The following is a 20,687-nucleotide window of genomic DNA, read 5'->3' as shown; positions in this document are numbered from 1 at the left end:
GACCCTGGGATCATGACCTGAGCTGAAGGCAGAGGGTTAACCCACTGAGCCACGCAGGCGCCCCTCACCTCTAGTGTTTTTATTTATTTCATTTATTTGTTTTTAAATGTTATTTATTTATTTGTTGGAGAGCAAGAGAGAGAGAGAGAGAGAGCACAAGCAGGGGGAACAGAAAGCAGAGGGAGAAGCAGGCTCCCTGCTGAGCAAGGAGCCGAATCTGGGACCTGATTCCACCACCTTGAGATCCTGACCCAGGCGGAAGGCAGACGTTTAACCGACTGAGCCACCCAGGCGCCCTCTAGTGTTTTTAAATTAAATGCGTTTAATTCATTTTAGTCCACTCGGGTTGGTCAGCCATGACCGCCTTCTCGGCCTGGCCTGCCTTCTGGCACCACTGCTCTAGTGTAATGGTATTTTCTTCTGGCTTTTCGTTTCTGCCCCAGGAGCAGACGGGGAGCAGGGACTGGGATGCCCACTCAGCGTCGCCGATGTGTTAACCTAGCGGCTGGCCAGCTGCCCAGTTGACAGAACAAAGCTGCCACTCCTATCTCATAGCTAATTTAGATAACTAACGAGGCAGCTCCCCAGGCCTTCCGTGTTTTCTCTTTATAGTGCGGTGGTGTGCATGTGTCTCCGCACATTTCTGACAGACCTAGAGACAGACCTGTCAAGCGCTGGTCACTTGGTAACTGTGACCAAGGGCTATGGCTTCATGGTGAGACTTCAACCAGGATTCTACTGGGGACTTTTAGCACCATCCTGTCATGAACTGAAATAACCAGTGGCCGAAGTGTTGCCATGGGAGCCATGAATATGGTACTTCTCAAATTCAGTACAGCTGTGATCTGAAGAAGATCCCCCATCCAGTGTTGCTTTTTCATACACTCAGCTAACATTCTTTGAGGACTGGCACCAACCACAGACAGGCAAGGCACTGTGATCTGTGCCCTCCGTAGCTTTCCACCAGTGTGGGGCCCGAGGGGTACTGTGGAATAAAGGAAGCCCAAGCCTGGGTTGGGGAAAGTGCTGCAGGAACCTCGTAACTGTGTTGGTGTTAAAATCCCATGTCTCCGAAGTTGCTGGCACTGGTGTGATAGGCACAAATGCCTCCCTTGATTGGTTAGTGGTTAATGCTAGGGGCAGGGACAAGATGACTCCTCTCATTGGTTGCAGTTAGAAGTGACAGGCAACTTAGAGGAAATTAATCATAGGAATGATGATAATAGGGCTGGCAGGGGGTTCGGACAGCTGGTTGAGCTGCACTTGGTTTGGGGTTCACCTGAACAAATACAAGTAAAGAAGCAAATTTGGGAGAAGAGATGATGAGGGTAAGCCCAGTTTTGCCCCCCTGGTGTTGTGGGGATGTGGGCCTTTAGCTGGGGAAGGCCCAGGGCACTGGAGGGAGGCCAGGTTGGTGGTAGGATCAGAAAGACCTGGAGCCACCTGGCTGGCTCAGTTGGTGGAGGTCATGACTCTTGATCTCAGGGTTGTGAGTTCAGGCCCCACATTGGGGTGTAGAGAGTACTTAAAGAAAAAAAAAGAAAAGACATTTGGAAGAGGTGCTAGAAGAAGTGTTTCTGCATCAGAGATGCACCCTGTGATGGAACTTTGATAACTAGTCCATAAGCCACATCCAGATCTGGGGATTGGTTTTGAGAATTGCTTTTCTGAAAGTGTGTGTAATTCCATTTCATTGTTTCCCATAGGAATTGAGAACAGAAGCTATTGCCAGGCCTCTGGAAATAAACGAGACTGAAAAAGTGATGAGAATTGCAATAAAAGATATTTTGGTAAGATTATTTGCTTTTATTTAATGTTTTTGTGCCTGGAACTTGAAAATACTGATTTATTCCCTGCCTACTTAAGACACACCAACCCTGGGCCTAGTGACAGAGAAGGGGTATGATCGAGGGGAAATGGGAAATGCAGAGGATGTTCTAGGATACATTCTAGGTTACTTACTTCTTTTTTTTCCCCCCTTGTTATAAATATGAACAACTTCTCCCCCCAAATTTGTCAGTTTTAATAATTTAATAATTTGCTTAAATTCTTCAACAATTTTCATAAGTAATGCTCTATTTAATGGACTCTTCATACTTTAACCACTTCCTTGCTGCTGGGCATTTAAGTGATTTTTCAGGTTTTCCATTTATTTATTTATTTATTTATTTGGGTGCTGAAACCTGGGCACAGAGCTCTCTCTCTCTCTCTCTTTCTCATTTTATTTTATTTTTTTTAAAAGATTTTATTTATTATTTATTTGACAGAGATCACAAGCAGGCAGAGAGGCAGGCAGAGAGAGAGAGAAGCAGGCTCCCCATTGAGCAGAGAGCCCGATGTGGGGCTCGATCCCAGGACCCTGGGATCATGACCTGAGCTGAAGGCGGAGGCTTAACCCACTGAGCCGCTCAGGCGCCCCTTCCTTATTTTTTAAAGATTTTTTATTTTGCAAGAGAGAGAGGAAGCATGTGCATGCACACATGCAAGCATGAGCAGGGGAAGGGCAGAGGGAGAAGCAGACTCGCCGCTGAGCAGGAAACCAGACAGAGGACTTATCCCAGGACCCTGACACTATGATCTGAGCAGAAGGCAGATGCTTAACTGACTGAGCCCCCCAGGTGCCATTTTCTTTCTTTCTTCTTGAAGTATGGCTGGCACACAGTGTTAGCCCCGGGCGTGCACCGTGGATGGTGAGCACCTTTTAACGTGTCTGTGCTTGCAAAAGGTCCATGATACGGGATAATTCTGAAAACAAAACCAAAGCAATAGCATGAATACTGGGGTTATGATCTGTAGGCCATTTGTTTCAGAAGGCTAGGGGAAATTGTGTTTATCACATGGATACTTTTTTTTCACAGTTTTTTAAAAAGATTATTAGAGAGAGTGTCTGGGTGTGTGCATGCGCTGGCGAGAGTCAGAGGGAGAGAGAGTATCAAGCAGATTCCCAGTGGAGCGCAGAGCCCAGTGCAGAGCTTGATCCCATGACCCCGAGATCGTGACCTGAGCCAAAACTGGGTGTCAGACACTTAACCAACTGAGCCACCCTGGTGCCCCGCTGGTATTTCATGTTTGCGCATCACAGACCTTTAAAAAATTGCTTTTGTTTTTGAAGTCAGATACATTCACTAGGTGTAGTCTGACTGATTCAGAGAAGAGTCACCATCAGTGTGCGCTGTTCAGAAACTCGCCTCGTCTTCCTGTGAGAGTGAACTCATATGTCTTGTGGGGTTTTCGAATGGAGAGTGGTATGATTATTTTCATGAAATGATTAGTGTACTTAGTTGAAAAAAGTTTAACCATAAGTAAAGAATAAAAATGGTTGCTTCCAGATATACGCTGTCTCTGACAGTCACAGAGAGTGTCTGGGCTCCCTCGAGGATTTCTTCGTGGACCCTGTAGTGTCTCAGAGACCTGCAGGTAGGCAGTCACTCAGTTTGTGGGGCGCGACACACTGTGCCGAAGTACTGGGGGGAGAACCCCGTGTCGGGCATCAGGAACTTAAGGCAGACTTGGCACAACAGAACCCGGAAGGCAGTGGCACACTCAGCTGGCTGGTTCCAGAGTGGTTCCTAATGCGGCAGATCGCAACTGAGCCGTAGGCCTGACCCGGCCAGCTTCCCAGGCGAAACGGGGGTGAAGACCGTGCATTCATTCTGACCTCCGCTTGTCAGATGAACTTGGTCTTGTGATGCAGCAGAGAGGCCTGCGGGTTTTGTCCGTGATCTCTCTTCCCCTTCGCTTTGTTTCTCTGCTCCAGCTGTCCAGGCTCCCTCCCAAAGGCTCAGTCCACTGAGGGAACCGCTTTCCCTGTTTTAGTCTGTGGTTGAGGTGTACTTGCCAGCCGGAGGGAGGGGAAACCTTCTCTCTCAGTCCCAGCAGGCAGTGGACGAGGGCTGGGACCACCTGATGTTTCTTTTTGTCCCCTGGTGCATATATTCTGTGACACAGATGTTTTTTAACTGGGGAGTGAGCGGACCAGTGAGAATAAAGGCAGACTGACAAGCCAGAGCGGTTCAGCAGCAGTGTGAGCCAGTGACCGCGCGCGACGTCTGGGCCTGCTCCCTCTCCTCGGGACACTGTTCCTTCCATCCTCCCTTGTTTCCGTGGCTACAAACACCCTCTTCTCAGGGGAAAGGATGATCATTTTTTCTGGGCCTGTGTGACCTCCTTTCTGGAAACGGCTAACCGAGCGATCGCTTGGGGGAGTGTGCTCTGTGTGTTTACTTTTGCTTTTATGCAGCGTGGTGTCGCTGTGCCTGAGGAGCTATGGAATTCCTCTCTTCCGGGAGCCACGTGGGAGTGGCTTCCTGGGCCTTCGTCTCATTCATTTCCTATTGGATGCAGGCACAGGTGCAGAAGACTAAAGATCTGCTCAACAACGTGGCCTCTGACGAGGCTAACCTAGAAGCCAAGATCGAGAAGAGGAAGTTAGAACTGGAACGAAATCGGAAGCGGCTTCAGACTCTGCAGAGCGTCAGGTAGATCCAGACCCCGGAAGAGCGGGTGGAAAGTTGCCTTGCACGTTCTAGCAGCGTGAGGACAAGTGGTTGGTGGTGGTAGCCCCTCGGGCGTGGGGCATCTGGACTGAGGGGGGGGGGGGCACATGCGCCCTGCCAGACTCGTTGTCTTTACTGTTCTCAGTATGCCTGGGAAACGGCTCCATTCTCGAACCGCCCTTCAGGGTTCTACGGCTTCTTGGAATGCAGGGCAGAGTAAGGGAACCCAGAGGGTGAAAGTCACCCAAGGCTCGTCTCCTAAGATCTGTGCCTTGCCATGAACGAGGTTTAAGCAGAAGCACGCTACCATTTCTTGGTTTGAGCAGATTTTAGACCTTTGTAATTCTTCACCAGTTCATCTTTCTTTTGACTTTCCCTCTCTGAAAGGACCTTTTTCCAGGGACTGCGAATGGCACCGTGCAGGTCTTCGGAGCCTTTCAAGTGGGTTCCTCACATTTTCTTAGGGCCTTTCTCACTCATTTCGCCCCCTCCTTCTCTTGCTCCGTCTCTGGCCAGTCTTTCTCCTGCCTCACTACTCTTCCTTTTCATTCTGCCTTTATTTTTCTCTCTTCCCTCCATCTGTGTAGCTGCTGCATCTGTCTGAATGTCATGCTTTTTGGAGATACTGGTGACTGGCCCACACCCTGCCACTGCCCCTGCCGGACATGAGTAACCCAGGGAGCGGCAGCCACAGGCAAGCCCATGCCCCTTCCACCTTTGTAGTCTGGGCCACCTGATACGTGTGTCTCATTAAAAAATTCTGCCTCTTGGGCATAAATTCATTTTTGTTAAGCCTCATGGCCTTTCAGTAGAAGTTTCTGTATTTTGCTCTAGTCCCAAAGATTATTTATTATTTTTTAGTGTATCTGTTTGTATTTTTATCTTTTTAAAAGATTTTATTTATTTATTTATTTGACAGAGAGATAGAAAGCACAAGTAGGCAGGCAGAGGGAAAGGGAGAAGCAGGCTCTCTGCTGAGCAAGGAGCCTGATGTGGGACTTGATCCCAGGACCCTGGCATCATGAACTGAGCCAAAGGCTGCTGCTTAACCGACTGAGCCACCCAGGCGCCCCTTATTTATTTTTTTAAAGATTTTATTTATTTATTAGAGCACGGAAACCGCGTGGTACACGGCGGGTGCACAGAGGGAAAGGGGGAAGCAGGCTCCCAGCTGAGCAGGGAGCCAGACGGAGGACTCAATCCCAGACCCCTGGGATCATGACCCGAACTGAAAGCAGACATTTAACCAACTGAGCCACCCAGGCACCCCTGTTTATATTGTTAAAAGAAGAGAGTTTTCCTGGGGCGCCGGTGGCTCAGTGGGTTAAAGCCTCTGCCTTTGGCTCGGGTCATGATCCTAGGGTCCTGGGATCGAGCCCTGCATCGGGCTCTCTGCTCAGCAGGGAGCCTGCTTCCTCCTCTCTCTCTCTCTGCCTGCCTCTCTGCCTACTTGTGATCTCTGTCTGTCAAATAAATGAATAAAATCTTTAAAAAAAAAAAAAAAGTTTTCCCTTTAAGCTCAAAAATAAGAGAAAAGAATAGATTCAGCAAACCAGTTGAAACAGGTTTTTGTGTTAATGGTTTTGGTTTTCGATTTTATATTGTTAAACCTCAGCTTTGGGGGTGCCTGGCGGTGCAGTCAGTTAAGCATTACACTCTTGGTTTCAGCTCAGGTCGTGATGCAGCCCCATGTCGGGCCCCCATTCAGCACGAGTCTGCTTGAGGGTCCGCTCCCTCCCTCTCCTTCTGCCCCTCCCTGTGTGCAATCTCTCTCTCTCAAGAAAAAAAAAAAATTATAAAGTCTTTTTAAAAAATTTAGCTTTAATTTGTTGCAACCCACGTTTCCCTTTTTTGGGGACTGAATACATTTTGGAGCATCCAGACAGCGGAGTATTACACTCAAAACCTCAAAACCAAGGTGTATGTGATACAAGATAACTTTTTAAGTCTATTAAAATCCAAGGCATGTTGAGTAAGAGAAAAGACTGCAAAGCTTCATTGACGATAATAAACTTAATGATGCTTAAAAATGTGTGCCATGTATGTATCCATGCATAGAAAAGTCTGGAAGAATGCTTATCAATTATTAAGTGCTTATATATGGTGATAGGATTATGAGCAATTTTTTTAAAATATTTTATTTATTTATTTGAGAGAGAGCGTGAGAGGGCAGAGGGTCAGAGGGAGCCTGACATGGGACTCGATCCCAGGACCCTGGGATTATGACCTGAGCCAAAGGCAGTTGCTTAACCAACTGAGCCACCCAGGCGACCCGGATTATGAGTAATTTTTACTTTAGCCTTCATACTTTCAGGATTATTTCACATTTTTACAAAGAGCTTTTGATTGTTTTGGGGTGGTTTTGTTGTTGTTGTTGTTGTTTTAATTTGAGAGAGAGAGAGCATGCACAAGCAAGGGGACCAGCAGAGAGAGGGAGAGGGAGAAGCAGGCTTCCCACTGAGCAGAGAGCCTGATGCGGGTCTCGATCCCAGGACCCTGGGATCATGACCCAATCCAAAGGCAGACACTGAGCCACCCAGGCGCCCCTGAGAGCTTTTGATTTATTTATTTATTTTTAGAGATTTTATTTATTTGACAGACGGAGATCACGAGTAGGCAGAGAGGCAGGCAGAGAGAGAGGAGGAAGCAGGCTTCCTGCTGAACAGAGAGCCTGATGCGGGGCTCGATCCCAGGACCCTGAGATCATGACCTGGGCCGAAGGGCAGGTGCTGAACCATCTGAACCCCCCAGCGCCCTGGAAAATTAACTTTAAGCAGCTACAAGTTGAAGAACCGTCTCCAGCTACAGGCTTTCCACAGCGAACCATGACGGGACCTGGAACTCACAGTGCTAGCTTCAAAGTTCTGTATGTTCATTAATCTTTCACTTCTTATTTCATTCGGTTGTTCCAGGCCAGCGTTTATGGATGAATATGAGAAGATCGAGGAGGAGTTGCAAAAGCAGTACGACATTTATCTAGAGAAGTTTCGAAATCTGGCTTATCTGGAACAGCAGCTCGAAGACCATCATAGGATGGAGCAAGAGAGGTTTGAGGCAAGTGCTGGGCCCGCAGGCCGCGCAGACTGTTCTGCCGGGTCAGTATGTACGCGCTGACGCGTCCGTTGGCAAATGGCATTGTGGGAAAAGTAAATCTGTGAGTGTTTTTTCGCCGTGATCAAGTCTGAGGATTGCTCATGTAATTCTTTTGTGTTGCTTTTAGTGTAGCCTGGACTCGAGGGTTGTCGGCTCTCTGATGGGTTTGGTCAGTTGGACCACACGCAGGACTGACGTGGGACCCGTGTCATTGCACAGACTCAGCTTAGAAGAGCCTGCGCTTGCTTCAGTGCTGGGCTGTCCCTGGCTTGAAATTCCTCATAGTTTGTTTTTTAAGATTTTATTTATTTGAGAGAGAGAGAGAGAGAGAGAGAGAGAACACAAGGGGGAGAGGGTCAGAGGGAGAAGCAGACTCCCCATGGAGCAGGGAGCCCGATGCGGGACTCGATCCTGGGACCCTGTTGGGACCATGACCTGAGCTGAAAGCAGATGCTTAACCAACTGAGCCACCCAGGCGCCCCGAAATTCTTCATAATTTTTAAAATGCATTTTAATTCGCACTGAGTCCCACAGACTAGGTAACTGGTCTTGGGTAAAGATCTAAAAACTTGCTCGGTCGGTTCACTGAAAGATTTTCCCTGGTTAATTGAATCATTCAAACCAGTATATCAGAGATGAGGAGGAAAATAAAGAGGAAATGCAGTTTATTGATTATTGTGGGAAATGTGTATGACCCAGAACCGGAGGTCTTACAGGCTCCTCTCATCCCAGTGTTCAAGGCCATTTAGAAAAGAGCATTTCAGGTCCCGTGAGCTGATAAACACAGAATTCAGAGCAAAGGAAATTGGACCACGTTACTATCAGTTTTTTAATTGTCCTTATGCCTTGGGGATATTTCTACTTACCCCAGGAGTGGTCACTTGGAATCTGTGTTCATGATGAAATCGGTCTACAGTCTCCCTTTCTCACGCTGTCCTTGACAGCTTTCGGTATAAAGGTTCCGCTCGCCTTCCTACAAACCCGGGTGTTTGGATCAGGTGAAGCTGCTCTGAGGTACAGGAGGCCTGGCTAGGGGCGGGTGTCGCACTCCTGCAGGCACCTTTCTTTCGACCAGGAGCCCGCTGCCACCGTTGTTCTAGGGTGAGGGCAGGCTGCAGAGCCACGGGGGTCCAGGACAGGCACATTCGGAGGGCAGTGGCAAGAGCCTGGAGTTCAGGACATTTTAAAAGTTGGGTGTCTGTGGGGCGCCTGGGTGGCTTGGTGAGTTGGGCCGCTGCCTTCGGCTCGGGTCATGATCCCAGGATTGTGGGATCAAGCCCCACATTGGCCTCTCTGCTCAGCGGGGAGCCTGCTTCCTCCTCTCTTTCTCTCTGCCTGCCTCTCTGCCTACTTGTGATCTCTGCCTGTCAAATAAATAAATAAAAATTAAAAAAAAAAAAAAAGGTGGGTGTCTGGGCCAGTGACGGTAAAGTGAGCCTTCCGCGCTGTCGTGTGGGGCCGCTGAGCGGGCAGAGAGAGCGCCGGCAGCAGGGAGCGTGTCTCGGGATGCATCCCTCCGTCCTGCGGCAGCTGCTCGGCTCTTGGTCTCCTGTGCTCGCACCTCCGCCCTGTGCTTACCGTGCTGGCCCCTCGCGCTAGCTCGTGCACGAAACAGTGCTCTCTTTTTAATGTTTCGAACAACAGAGTTTTAAAAGCCAGTCTCCTCTCCCGTTCTCTCTTTTCACGGTGATCAGGGCCATATAGCCCACCTGAAGCATTAGCTTTTGTCCCCCTAGGAGTTAGACGAGTATTTCTTTCTTTCTCTTTTCATCCTCAGTGTCACCATTTCGCCTCTTTTGGGGCTGGAGTCGTGCAGAACTTTAGTCTTCGGAGGCCCGTACTGTCCCATGGTTGATGCGTCTGTTCCCGTGTCCGCATCCCACGGAGGCACCCGTGGTCACACGTGATGGCCTCTCGCCACGTCACTGCGTTCTCCGCAGGGCTGGGAGGGCCGGCGCCCCCTCTGGCTGCCTCCCGTTCTCTGGGCTGCTGCTGGCGGAGAGCGGGGCGAGCGGCCCGGCCTGAGCCGGTGCTCCGGCGGCGGGGTTCGTTCTCTTGGCGTAGTTTAGATCTCCGCGGGGTCTGCAGCCCGGACTTAGCTCTATGTACCCAGATGCTAAAGAATAATAAAACAGCCCGAAAAAGGGTCCTGTCTTCTGAGTCTTGTGTTTGCTGTTCCATAGGAAGCCGAGAACACTCTGCGCCTGATGCAGAACAAGCTGAAGGAGGAGGAGAAGCGCCTGCTCCGCAGCGGAAGTAAGGCCAGGCTCCCGGTCAGCGCGGGCTCCCCGGGCGAGTGCTGGGGGCCTCGGAAAACCTGTGTGTGTGTTTTGTTTCTTTGCAAAAGGCAGTTTTCTCACAAGTTTTGTATCACGTACCGTTTTAATTCACTCAAGAGCTTAAGGGGCTGGTTCAAGTTACATAACATTTAAAGCACTTTGGTTTTCTTGTCACCTAAAATACCATTTTCCTGTTTGAAGGCTACTGTTGGTTTGAATTGCTGATAATACGTAACTAGGAAAGAGCCGGGTCTCGGAGGTCTGTAGGGTGCCTCGTTTTCGGGCAGACCGATGGAAAGCGAGTGTCGTGATGCCGTGCATGCAAATGGCTCAGTTGCCTAGAGTGAGTCCCCTACCTACATACCCATCCTAGGCCCCCAGGGACCCAAGGTGATTCAGCGAGGCTGTCATCTGCAGGGAAATGGAGTTACCTATATATAGGAGCTCGGTGCTGGGGAGGACCGTTCTCCACGACTAGTTAGCGTGCTTCACCCGTGAACTTGACCGAGACGTCAGGTCAGCCTCAGGGCCAGTGGCAACGCGCGGTCTTCATGCTGCGTGTCTCAGACTGCCTCCTTCTCTTGCTTGCTGCTCTCTTTTTTGCGATGAAATATTTTATTCTCCTGTGCTTGAGGATGCCATACCTGGGGCTTCAGGCTTGTATGTGAGCTCTCTCTCTCTCTCTCTTTGTATCTCTCTCCTTACTTGTTATATGCCTCTCTCTCCTAAATCTCAGAGAACTCTGCAGGGAGAATAGGGACTGCTGGAAAATCCTTTAGGGGCAAGTGTAGGGAATTCCAAGGGCCTCTCTAGCCAAAGCAGCCCCTCACCTTTATGGTTCCAGGTCAGCCAGGAGAGCCTGAAGCGGCCCTAAGTGATAAGCCTGCGTGGAGTTTATCCCCTCCCGAGAGGCCCAGCACAGGTAAGAGCCCTGATGGGTTGGCTGCACCTTCCTCTGTTCCCAGGCCAGCACGTGAGGCCTTTCTCACTGATCTTGCTTTATTCTTCTGAACTCAGACTTAATTTTGTGATCTGTAGGTTTGGGATCTCTTGAAGGACAAGCCTTCATAGGCGCATCTCTGATTTAGCTTTTTTTGGAAAAATAATTTCCAGCTTAAAGCAGCTGAATGAAGGATAGCACTTAATTAGCTTGGGATGGGCGAAGAAGGTAGGAACATATGGAGGACTGTTCTCAGTTCTGCTCAGCCGAAAGTTCTTAGGGTGTTCTGTCTTTCTTTGCTTCGCTATATATGTGGGAACATTGCCCAGAGAATTGGGATTGGGGGGGCCGATATAAAAAGGAAGACTTTCTGAACAACTTCTCTGAAAAGAAAAACCTAATAGAGCGCAGACATGAATTATGGGCAAGAATGAGCAAAACCCAGGAGCTGGAAGAGATCATCGTGTTTAGACCACTCTGCAGGCAGCTGATTGAGTGCCAGAAGCATTGTTGAGTATCTCTTCTGGGCGTGAAGGATTCATTAATGGACAAAAGACAGGGATCTCTGCTTTAACCAGTGTACTTGCCAGGGAGGAGACGAGCATAGAGCAAGCTGTATGCAGAAGGTAAAAAATGCCCTGGGGGGACAGTAGAGCAGAGAAGCGGGTGGAGAGGGTGGGATGGAATTGTATTTTAAATACGGGGCAGCGTCTCCGTAGGCCTCAATCGGAGATGCTGTTGAAGCAAAGCCTCAGTCTGTGGATCTGGGGAGAAAGGAGGTACCAGGTGAGAGTCCCGGGAGTCTGTCAGAACGTGGGAAGCAGAGCCCAGTGAGGCAGTGAGCTCTGCTGAATGTGTGAATGCAGGACTTGAACTCAGGCAGGACAGACGGGCTGGAAGGCGGATCGTGTGCTGAAGGGCTCCCATCTGATGCTCCCGTCTTCTCTTTTGAGCAGGAGTTGAAGTCACCAAACTGGCTTTGTGGGTTTGGAGGAAGGGACTTGAAGAAGAGAGAGAAAGTCTGAGTGCTTGGAGATAGGAGAACACTGTAGGAACAAGGCCAGGTGTTTTGCTCCGATGCTCTGTACTAGCAGTAGCGCCTTCATCTTCCCGCCATCCTTTTAAACCTCGCTGCTGGTGGTACATTCATAAAATGACTGAGAAATTTCTAGAAAGCCCTTTAGTAACCTTGCTGTGGTTTAATTTTTATGTTCTACTGGAGAGCAGGCATTCGTGCATCTAACACTTACTTTACTGCCTGCCTGGATCCAGCAGGCAGGCATCGTGCCGGCGCTCGGGACACAGGGATGCGTGAGGCGCTCAGGAAGCTCAGAGGCTGGAGCTGTGCCACCCAGTACCTCGCCACAAGCCACGTGTGACTCTCGAGCACTTCAGGTGTGGCTGGTCTAAACTGAGCTTTGCTGTTAGTGGAAAATATACACCAGATTTTTTTTTTTTAAAGATTTTATTTATTTATTTGACAGACAGAGATCACAAGTAGGCAGAGAGGCAGGCAGAGAGAGGAGGAAGCAGACTCCCTGCTGAGCAGAGAGCCCGATGTGGGGCTCGATCCCAGGACCCTGGGATCATGACCTGAGCCGAAGGCAGAGGCTTTAACCCACTGAGCCACCCAGGCACCCCTGCACCAGGTTTTGAAAACTTAGTACGATAGAAAAGTGGAGTTACTCATTAGTTAATATTTTGCATTGTATATTGAAATGATATTTTGGATATATTGGGTTAAGTTAAAATTAATTTACCTGTTCCTGTTTACTTTAACGTTATTACTAAATGATTTGAAATTACGTCTGCCAGCAGGCATTACATTTGGACTCTGCTGATCTCAAAGGAGACACAAAGAAACTGCCTGTAGTTTAAGTGGGGATGAAGTGTATCTTCATTGTGGTTTTGATGTGAATTCTTCTGATAGCTAATGAAATGATTCATCTTTTCTTTGCTCATTGGCCAATCATATAAATCTTTGGAGAGTTGTGTCTATTCAGGTCCTTTGGACATTTTTATTGGGTTATTTTTTATTAGTGAATTGCTAGAGTTCTTACATAGATTCTGGATACTAGATCCTTACGTGATTTGTGATTTGCAAATATCTTCTCTCACTCTCTGGGCTGTCTTTTCACTTTCCCGGTGATGGCTTCTGCTGCCCGAAGTTTTAATGAAGTCCACGCCGTCAGTTGTCCTTTTGTCACTTGTGTTTTTAGTGTCATATCTAAGAAACCACTGCCTAATTTAAGGTCACCAGGATTTACCCCTAGGTTTCCTTCCAGGACTTTTATAGTTACAACTGTTATTTAGATTTTTGATCCATTCTGAATTAATTTTTGCATGTGGTGTGAGGTAGGGCTCCAGCCTCATTGTTGGGTATAGGGCTGTCCAGTCGTTCAGCACCATCCTTTGGGAAGACTATTCCTGACTCTGAATTTTATGGGCGCTCTTGTCTGCCATACTTTATTTTATTTTTTTAAGACTTTATATGAGAGAGAATGAGTGAGAGCACATAAGCAGGGGAAGTGGCAGGCAGAGGGAGAGGGAGAGGGAGAGGGAGAAGCTGTCTCTCCTGCTGAGCAGGGAGCCTGACGGGGGCGGGGGGTTTGATCCCAGGACCTGGAGACCATGACCCAAGCCGAGGACAGACACTTAACCACTGAGCCACCCTGGCACCCTGCCATGCTTCATTTTTTAAAAAAGATTTTATTTATTTATTTGACAGAGAGAGAGAGATCACAAGTAGGCAGAGAGGCAGGCAGAGAGAGAGGAGGAAGCAGGCTCCCTGCTGAGCAGAGAGCCCGATGCGGGGCTCGATCCCAGGACCCCGAGATCATGACCTAAGCTGAAGGTAGAGGTTTAACCCACTGAGACACCCAGGTGCCTCGCCATACTTCATTTTAATGCATCCCTGATGACTTGGTGATTTCAGTGGCAGCATGCATTAATTTAGTGTATTGGCTTGAGTTTGTCAGAAGAAATCATATTAAGCCTGAGAAAGGTGTTGATGCTTTAAAATTCATACTTGATTTATGTTGCTTGAGGTAATGATACAATGTCATAATATTCCTGGATGAGATCAAAAGTGAGCAAAGTTGAATAGGAATTTCATTTTAATCCGGAATTTGTGTTAGTATTTCAGCATGTTCTTTGAATAAGCTTCTGTGTGGTGGTAGTCATCAGCTCGGTTGTGCTGAGGCCCGTGCTGGGTGCTCGTCCTCATGCTTGCCCAGGCTCCCAGGTTTGCCTTTCCATGCGGAGAGCACGGCTCGTCCTCCACGGGGAGGGAAGTGGAGCCCTTTCCCTCAATGCCCAGCTGGATGCAGCGGCCGTTTCCCTACCCCCTATCGCAGGGGCTAAGCAGAGCCTTTTCATAGATCGACAATTACTGTCCTTCCAGTCTGACTTCTGACTCAGTGATCAGAACAGCAACTGCAGACTCCTTCAGTTCCGTCCCCGGTCACAGGGAGTCGGGCTGGACGGTGAAAGCTTTTTCTCTCCACTGTGGAAGCGCTCCTTCTCTGCGTTCACTGTCGGAAACGTCCCACCAGAGTCCAGGAGAGTATTTAAGAAATCAGTGTGTAAGGCTGTTGCACTGAGAACGATCTCTCTTTATATATGCCCGTGATGGAATTCTCTCCTGGAAGCATTGGCCTGAGTACCAGCTCCGGTCACCGTGCACTAGGTCGCCATCTACCTCGGGCCAGGCACGCTTGGCCGTTGCTGGCCTGGTCTCCGTCTTGTTTGGCGCAGTCACTCACCTTTGCAGGGGGTTCGGCTTCCTCATCTTTGTTATCCACAAAGAGCTCAAGTTGGGGTAACACTGAACAGAGAATGATTCCCCCCAACTAACCAAGAACTTCCAGCTACCTTGACAGCTAGCTATTCAATTTTTAGTGTCAGCTGCCAGCATAGTGTTTCTAGTTGATATATTCTGATGCCTTGCTTTGGAAGATTATTTAAAAAAAAACCAAACATTAACCAGTGTATCATTGTCTGCGTTAACTCCTAAGTATCTACAGGCAAATCCCGAGTCTCATAAAATCTAACGCACTGAAAGAAAGGCTGAGAAGTGCAGACGATTTTGCACAAGAGCCTTGTGGATGGAAGCTGTTTTAGCAGCCATGATGGAGCCACCCTTTCGTTCTGCGTTGTTGTGTTCTCCTAGGTAATGATGACTCGGACATTGACATCCAGGAAGATGACGAATCTGACAGTGAACTGGAGGAGAGGCGGCTGTCCAAGCCGCGGACGGCCATGGAGGTGCTCATGCAAGGTACCGCGGCTGCTTTCCTTTCCAGAACGTCCTTTCCAGAACGCTGCCTCTTGTGTAGCCGGACTAAGCCCTTCAACTGCTCACCTTTGCTGCTAATACTCTTACCTGTGTGCCAAGAAAAGCTGGTTGTTCTTTGTGGCCTGGGTTTCTCACAGAGGCCACGGCAATCCCCGGCCTCTGGCACGGAGCTGTATTCTACCTGTTTTGGGTCCAAACTGCTCTTAGTGCAGTGGCGTCCCCTATGATCAGAGAACCAGTGCATAGAGAAGGGATTCACACAACCGTCTCTGTCTTTTAAAGATCTTCTAGGCCCTACTTTTTCACTGCTAAACACTCAAGCAAAAAAAAAAATCTGTGGAGCAGATGTGGGTGTCCCCAGGGGTCTCCTTCGTGTCCCACTTTCCACCCTAGAGGGGTCCTGGTCAGTGGCTTGGGGATGTGTCTTTCCAAATTGCCTTTCCACACATTTACAGTGAAATACAGATACAAAGATCGGCTGAGACATCTTTTAACCTAAATGGTACCAGACTTTGTGTATTGTTCTCCACTTGATTTTTTCACTTGATCTTAGCCAAAAGGCCGAGAAGCGATACTCTCCACTTGATTTTTTAAAAAATTATTAAATATATCAGAACTCCTTCCATGTCAGTAAACTAGAAATCTGCTTCGTTCTTTTGACAGCTGCAGAGTGTTCTGTAGCATGACCGTAAGCATAATTTACTTGGGCATTCGCATATTAAAAGATACTTAAAAAAATATTTATTTCTCCTCTTTCCTTTGTATATACATCTTTCTGCTTATCTGCAGTGTTTGTACCATTAAACGTGGGATTCTTAGATCAAAGGTTATATAAATCTTTGTTTTGGTAGATACTACTAAATTGCTTTTTATTTGTCTCTAAAACATCCATCTACCGGCTGTTAATTTTTGGAGCAGTTTGCATTTTTATATACATGGTACATTTCTGAGGTAAATTATCTTCATTTTATATTAAGTTTTGCTGCTAACTGCTCTTTTTTCGATTTTTACTTATTTATTTGTCAGAGAGAGAGTGCACACAAGTAGGGGGTGCAGCAGGTAGAGGGAGAAGCAGGTTCCCCACTGAGCAAGGAGCCTGATGCAGGACTTGATCCCAGGACCCTGGGATCATGACCCAAGCTGGAGGCAGATGCTTAGCCCACTGAGCCACCCAGGTGTCCCAGTCTTTTTTTTTTCTTTTAAAGGTTTTAAAATTTATTTTAGAGAGAGAGTGAGCAGGGGTGTGATGGGGGTTGGGCAGAGGGAACGGGAGAGAGGATCTCAAGCAGACTCCATACTGAATGTGGAGCCCAACGAGGGGCTTGATCCCATGACCCTGAGATCACGACCTGAGCTGAAATCAAGAGATACTCAACAACTAGCCACCCTGGCGTCCCTTTCCTCTTAGTTTTAACAGCTTCATCATGCAAATAGAGGCTAGGGGTCATGACTCCCACTCTGCAGGTGGGAGCTGAGGCTCTGAAAAGGGATGTGATCGTCTCAGGAAACCCTGATAGAGGCCCTGGTGCTCCTGAATTCTGCTGACCGCCCAGCCACCAGAAGGAAAATCTCAGAACTGTAAATAAGTGCTTTAGACAACACAAGGTTTGCATTTTATCTGACCAAGGGTGGTCATTCCAGGCCTGTCCCGAGCGAGCTCCTCCCTGAGCTGCCCTCCCTGCCTTCGCCGCGCAGCGTGGACCTAGGTCCCGGGTGCTCCTTTCTCAGGGGTCGGGTGTGAGAGTGGCTGTCCGCCTCCCGCCAGGGAAGGACAGCTCCTGGGTGTTTGCAGAAGTCACAGCCAGGTGACCATGACTTCCAGAGGAGAGGGGAGAATCACTGAGGCGATGTGGGTGTTTTGAAAGATGAACTAGTAGCGATCCTTAGAAGTTTCCCTCTTCGGAGCTCAGATACCAGTAACACTGGTCCGTCGGGGAGGCGGCCTTTCTTTTTTCAGCAGATGGCACAGCTCTTCCACCACGTAGATACTCAGAGTGGGGTTCAGTGGTTTTTCTGAAAACGTGTCCAGGATGCATATTTCGTGTTCCGGTTTGAGTTGTGACTGTATCTTATTGCCCTTTGCCTTTTTTTCAAAGTGGAAATGTGGAAAGTCCATTACTGTTTCTTGGCAGTTTTGATCATTTAGATGAGACTTAAGTAAATTTTTTAGTTGATTCTTGTTTTTCCCAATTTTCTAAAGGAAACAAATCTTGAATGCCATTTCTTGCCAACCCCCCCTTTTTTTTAAACAAGGTTTTCATGATTTCTTCACACTTTGGTTCTCCTCAGGAAGACCTGGCAAACGCATCGTGGGCACAATGCAGGGCGGAGACTCCGATGACGACGTGAGTCCCGACCAGCTCCCTTTGGCAACTCTGTTCTTCGCGCTCCCGGGCTGGTCTCATAGACTGGCTGAGCCAACAGGCTGAGCGCAAGGGGCTGCCTCCCAGCCTGGCCCGCTGCTGGCTGTGCGCTGGAGTTCCAGGAGCCCGACTCTTCTCTGCTTGTGGTTGGCTCTTTTCTTTTCAGGTGCATGTGCTTGCCCTCCCCCCACCTTCTTCTCCTTCTCACTGTTCTTTCCATTCTCGCTTTCCAAAGATGGAAGCAGCACCAGCTCTCTTAGGTAAATGCAAGACTTCCAGCTCCAAGAAGCAGGTTGGTTTTCTTTTTCATTGTGTGTGTGTGTGTGTGTGTGTGTGTGTGTGTGTGTTAGCCAACTCAGGGCCACCAGAGAGCCTTCCCCAGAAGTAATGCCTCTGTCTCCTGGGCGAGAGCCGCGCGCAGCAGGCCTGTAGTGAATGGTGCCGTTGCCTGGAGGTCCCTTGCAGGAGAGGAGCGTTGAGTGCTGAGCCAAGAGATGAGAAAGGCCATCAGGCCCTTGAAGTGTAACCTGGAAAAGAAGGGAACCTGCTGAGGGCCCGGGGTCAAGACCGACCCTCTCTTCGGTTCCATTCTGGGGAGGAAACAGGAAAAGGAGGCTCTCTTGAGACAAGGTCGTCAGGCTGGGCAGGAGGCTGTGACCTCAGGCCGCTGGCACCTTGCGTGTCCTTGAGGTGATACTGATGGGGAAACTCACTGGAATGGGGCCCTGCTTCCAGGGCTGCCCCATCCATCACCCTGGGCCTGCCTTCTTTGTGGCAGCCTCTGGCAAGCCTGTGAGGCCCCAGAGGCACAGGGTGATTAGACTGACAGACCACAGACCTCCTTATCAGGTCGTTCCCACATGTGTCTGGAGCATGGCAGTAGTGGCTACACAGGGACAGAGCCTGAGCCTGACCTTCTTGTACAAAAGATTCCTTTATTTAGTACCAACAGTATGTTTTGTGACCAAAATCCACAGAGGGAGAGAGAGGTCACTCAGGTTTGCTGGCCAAGATGCACAAGGAAGATCGAGCCTTGAGATCACAGAAGGCGGTCTTAGAGAAGCAGAGCGACCACGTCAGGCATTTTCTAACAGTCAGGGATGGGTGGTTTGTAGCTTCTGCCCATCCATCTTACCCATTCGAGGTAGAAATAAGTCTGGCCTGGGTGCTGGGGATGCCCGGACAGCACCGTCTGGCATCTTGTCTTCCGATCTGCCTGGTCATGCGTGTAGCTTTCGCAGAGCGAATGTCCGAGCTCCAGCTGACGTCTCCCCTGTGCCTTGTGTCGCTTGTTTGTTTCCGGGGTGCTGCCTCCTCACGCCCCGCAGGCACGCGGCCTTCTCCTTCACAGGCTCGCTCTCCCACTTGACAGATACGTACCGAGTGGCTGTTACCTGCAAGTGTTACAGGTGATGGGCTGCACGTCCCTGTCCTCAGGGAGCTTACATTCCAGCAGGAATCAACGGGCACGTCAGGTCACAGTGGCAAGTAGAAAAACAAAGCAGTTCAGGAACAGAGTGACAGGGTTGAAGGAGGAGATTGCTGTCTTTTGGGAAGTCTGGGAATATCTCTCTGGTAAGGTGACATTTGGGCAGAGGCCTGAATGGAAGGAAGGATGTGGTGCAGGGAGGGGCATCCGAGGCCCAGGGACCAGAGATGGTGGCGTGACTGGGGTGGAGTGGGCTGGGGGCGGGAGCGGCGAGAGGCAGCAGGGGCCAGGCAGAGCTTCGCAGGACGTGACGAGGACCCAGAGTTTCTCTGAGCGCAGTGGGAAGGGGCCGGAAATCGTGAGCCCTGCGGTGCCAAGAGCTAACATTTAAGAGACACCCGTCGGGAGGCGTCGGCAGTGGTCCGGGGGTGCTGGCGGCTAGGCCTAAGGTAGTGGCAGCAGAGGTGTAAAGAAGTGGTCGGATTCTGGATGTTTCCAAGGTCAGGACATTGAAGTGTTGTTATTGGGCGTGGGCTGTGAGAGAAACAGAAATGGGTCATGATGGGCTAACAGTACGCGTAGAGTCTGCATTTCCCGGAGCTGGGGCAGGCCTGAGCAGGGGCTTGGAGAGCCGCGCAGGAGTTCGGACGTTCTGCACGTGCGTCGCCTGCCGGCCATCTGCGTGCTGGGGTTGAGTAACCAGTTGGAGTTCAAGTGTGGTGTGCAAGGTCAGGTCTGGGCTGGCTGAATTTGGGAGCCATCGTAACTAGGTGGTCTTCCAGCCACAAGGGTACATGTGATTGTGTAGGGGAGAGAGTCGAAAGGGAAGAGGAGGCACAAGGCTCTGAGCTGAGCCGAGTCGCAGAGTCAGGGAGATGGTGTGCGAGACTGGGACGATGCCGGAGCGAGGTGGGGCAGGCGGCCGGACGGAAGGGCGCCCTGCAGCAGACTCGCTTTCAGGGAAGGAGCAGTCCTGCGCCGGATGCAGCCTGGAGGTCGGGAGACACCTGAGACTCACCACTGGATTTGAATCCGCTGAGTGTTTCAGTGGGTTGGCAAGGTGCAGGCCTGCTGAGTGTGCGGAGGAGGTAGTGAGAGGGGAAACCAGCAGGGTCGTGGGTTCAGAACTCCTTCGAGGAGTTTCATTGTTGCGGTAAAGGACCTGGTAAAGGACCTGGTAAAGGACCAGGGCAGAGCAGCTGGAGAGGAAGGTGGGATACACTTTGGGGTTTTTGTTTTGCTTTGTGTTTTCAAGAAGGAATTTGCCGCATGTATGTATGCTGGTGGGAATTATCTAGCTCGAGGGGCTGGCCATCTTGGTTTACCTGGGACACAGGACCTGCAGTTTTAAAACCTGGCCGAGTTGGTCACCCTAGATCTAGGCGATGGGGAGAGCGTTCCTCTTATTTTGCTCCTAATACTGATTCCCTGTGTGGCTTTCCATCCTTAATCCGGTAAAAGGCAAAGACCAAGCAAACCAAAAAACCCTCCCCTCCTGATCTGCAAGCCCCGCCCTCCTTGCTGTGCTCTGGTGGGTGTCTGGTTCCCCAGGGGCAGAGCGGGGTCTGGGGAGTTGCGGTGCAGAGCCAGTGGCGTTGCTGAGACCTCCGTGGGGAAGCCAGCCCCTGCGGCTGCACGCTGCCATCTGGAGGTCACTGGTCAGCTGATGCAGTCATGTGTGTATTTCCGCCAGCAGTGTGAGCCCGGGGTCCCCCCTCACGCCTCCGCAGCCCAGCTCCGCCTTTACACGCGGGCGTTGCTGGTTACTGAGCTGCTGACGAGCGAGGGTC

The 20,687-nt window shown here is 49.8% G+C and overlaps 1 protein-coding gene across 8 annotated transcripts in view; it reads left to right on the top strand.

Annotated features, from left to right (window-relative positions):
• The window catches only part of CLUAP1 (clusterin associated protein 1), a 33,123-nt gene that overhangs the window by 10,967 nt on the left and 1,469 nt on the right, over positions 1–20,687 (top strand). For 2 of the 8 annotated variants that reach the window (XM_080829756.1, XM_080829755.1), the window contains exons 6-13: positions 1,707–1,790; positions 4,345–4,478; positions 7,409–7,550; positions 9,773–9,845; positions 10,713–10,790; positions 14,980–15,087; positions 17,395–17,450; positions 17,704–17,760. In XM_080829756.1, coding sequence (XP_080685882.1) covers positions 1,707–1,790; positions 4,345–4,478; positions 7,409–7,550; positions 9,773–9,845; positions 10,713–10,790; positions 14,980–15,087; positions 17,395–17,450; positions 17,704–17,760 — 732 coding nt within the window. The remainder of the gene's footprint in view (positions 1–1,706; positions 1,791–4,344; positions 4,479–7,408; positions 7,551–9,772; positions 9,846–10,712; positions 10,791–14,979; positions 15,088–17,394; positions 17,451–17,703; positions 17,761–20,687) is intronic. The other 6 variants (XM_080829760.1, XM_080829758.1, XM_080829761.1 and 3 more) reach the window with 4 other exon arrangements.

Source organism: Martes martes (assembly GCF_963455335.1).
Source record: "Martes martes genome assembly, chromosome: 18".
In the NCBI taxonomy this organism is placed as follows: Eukaryota; Metazoa; Chordata; class Mammalia; order Carnivora; family Mustelidae; genus Martes; species Martes martes.
The sequence above is the reverse complement of the archived record's forward strand: the minus strand, read 5'-3'. Positions and strand labels throughout refer to the sequence as shown.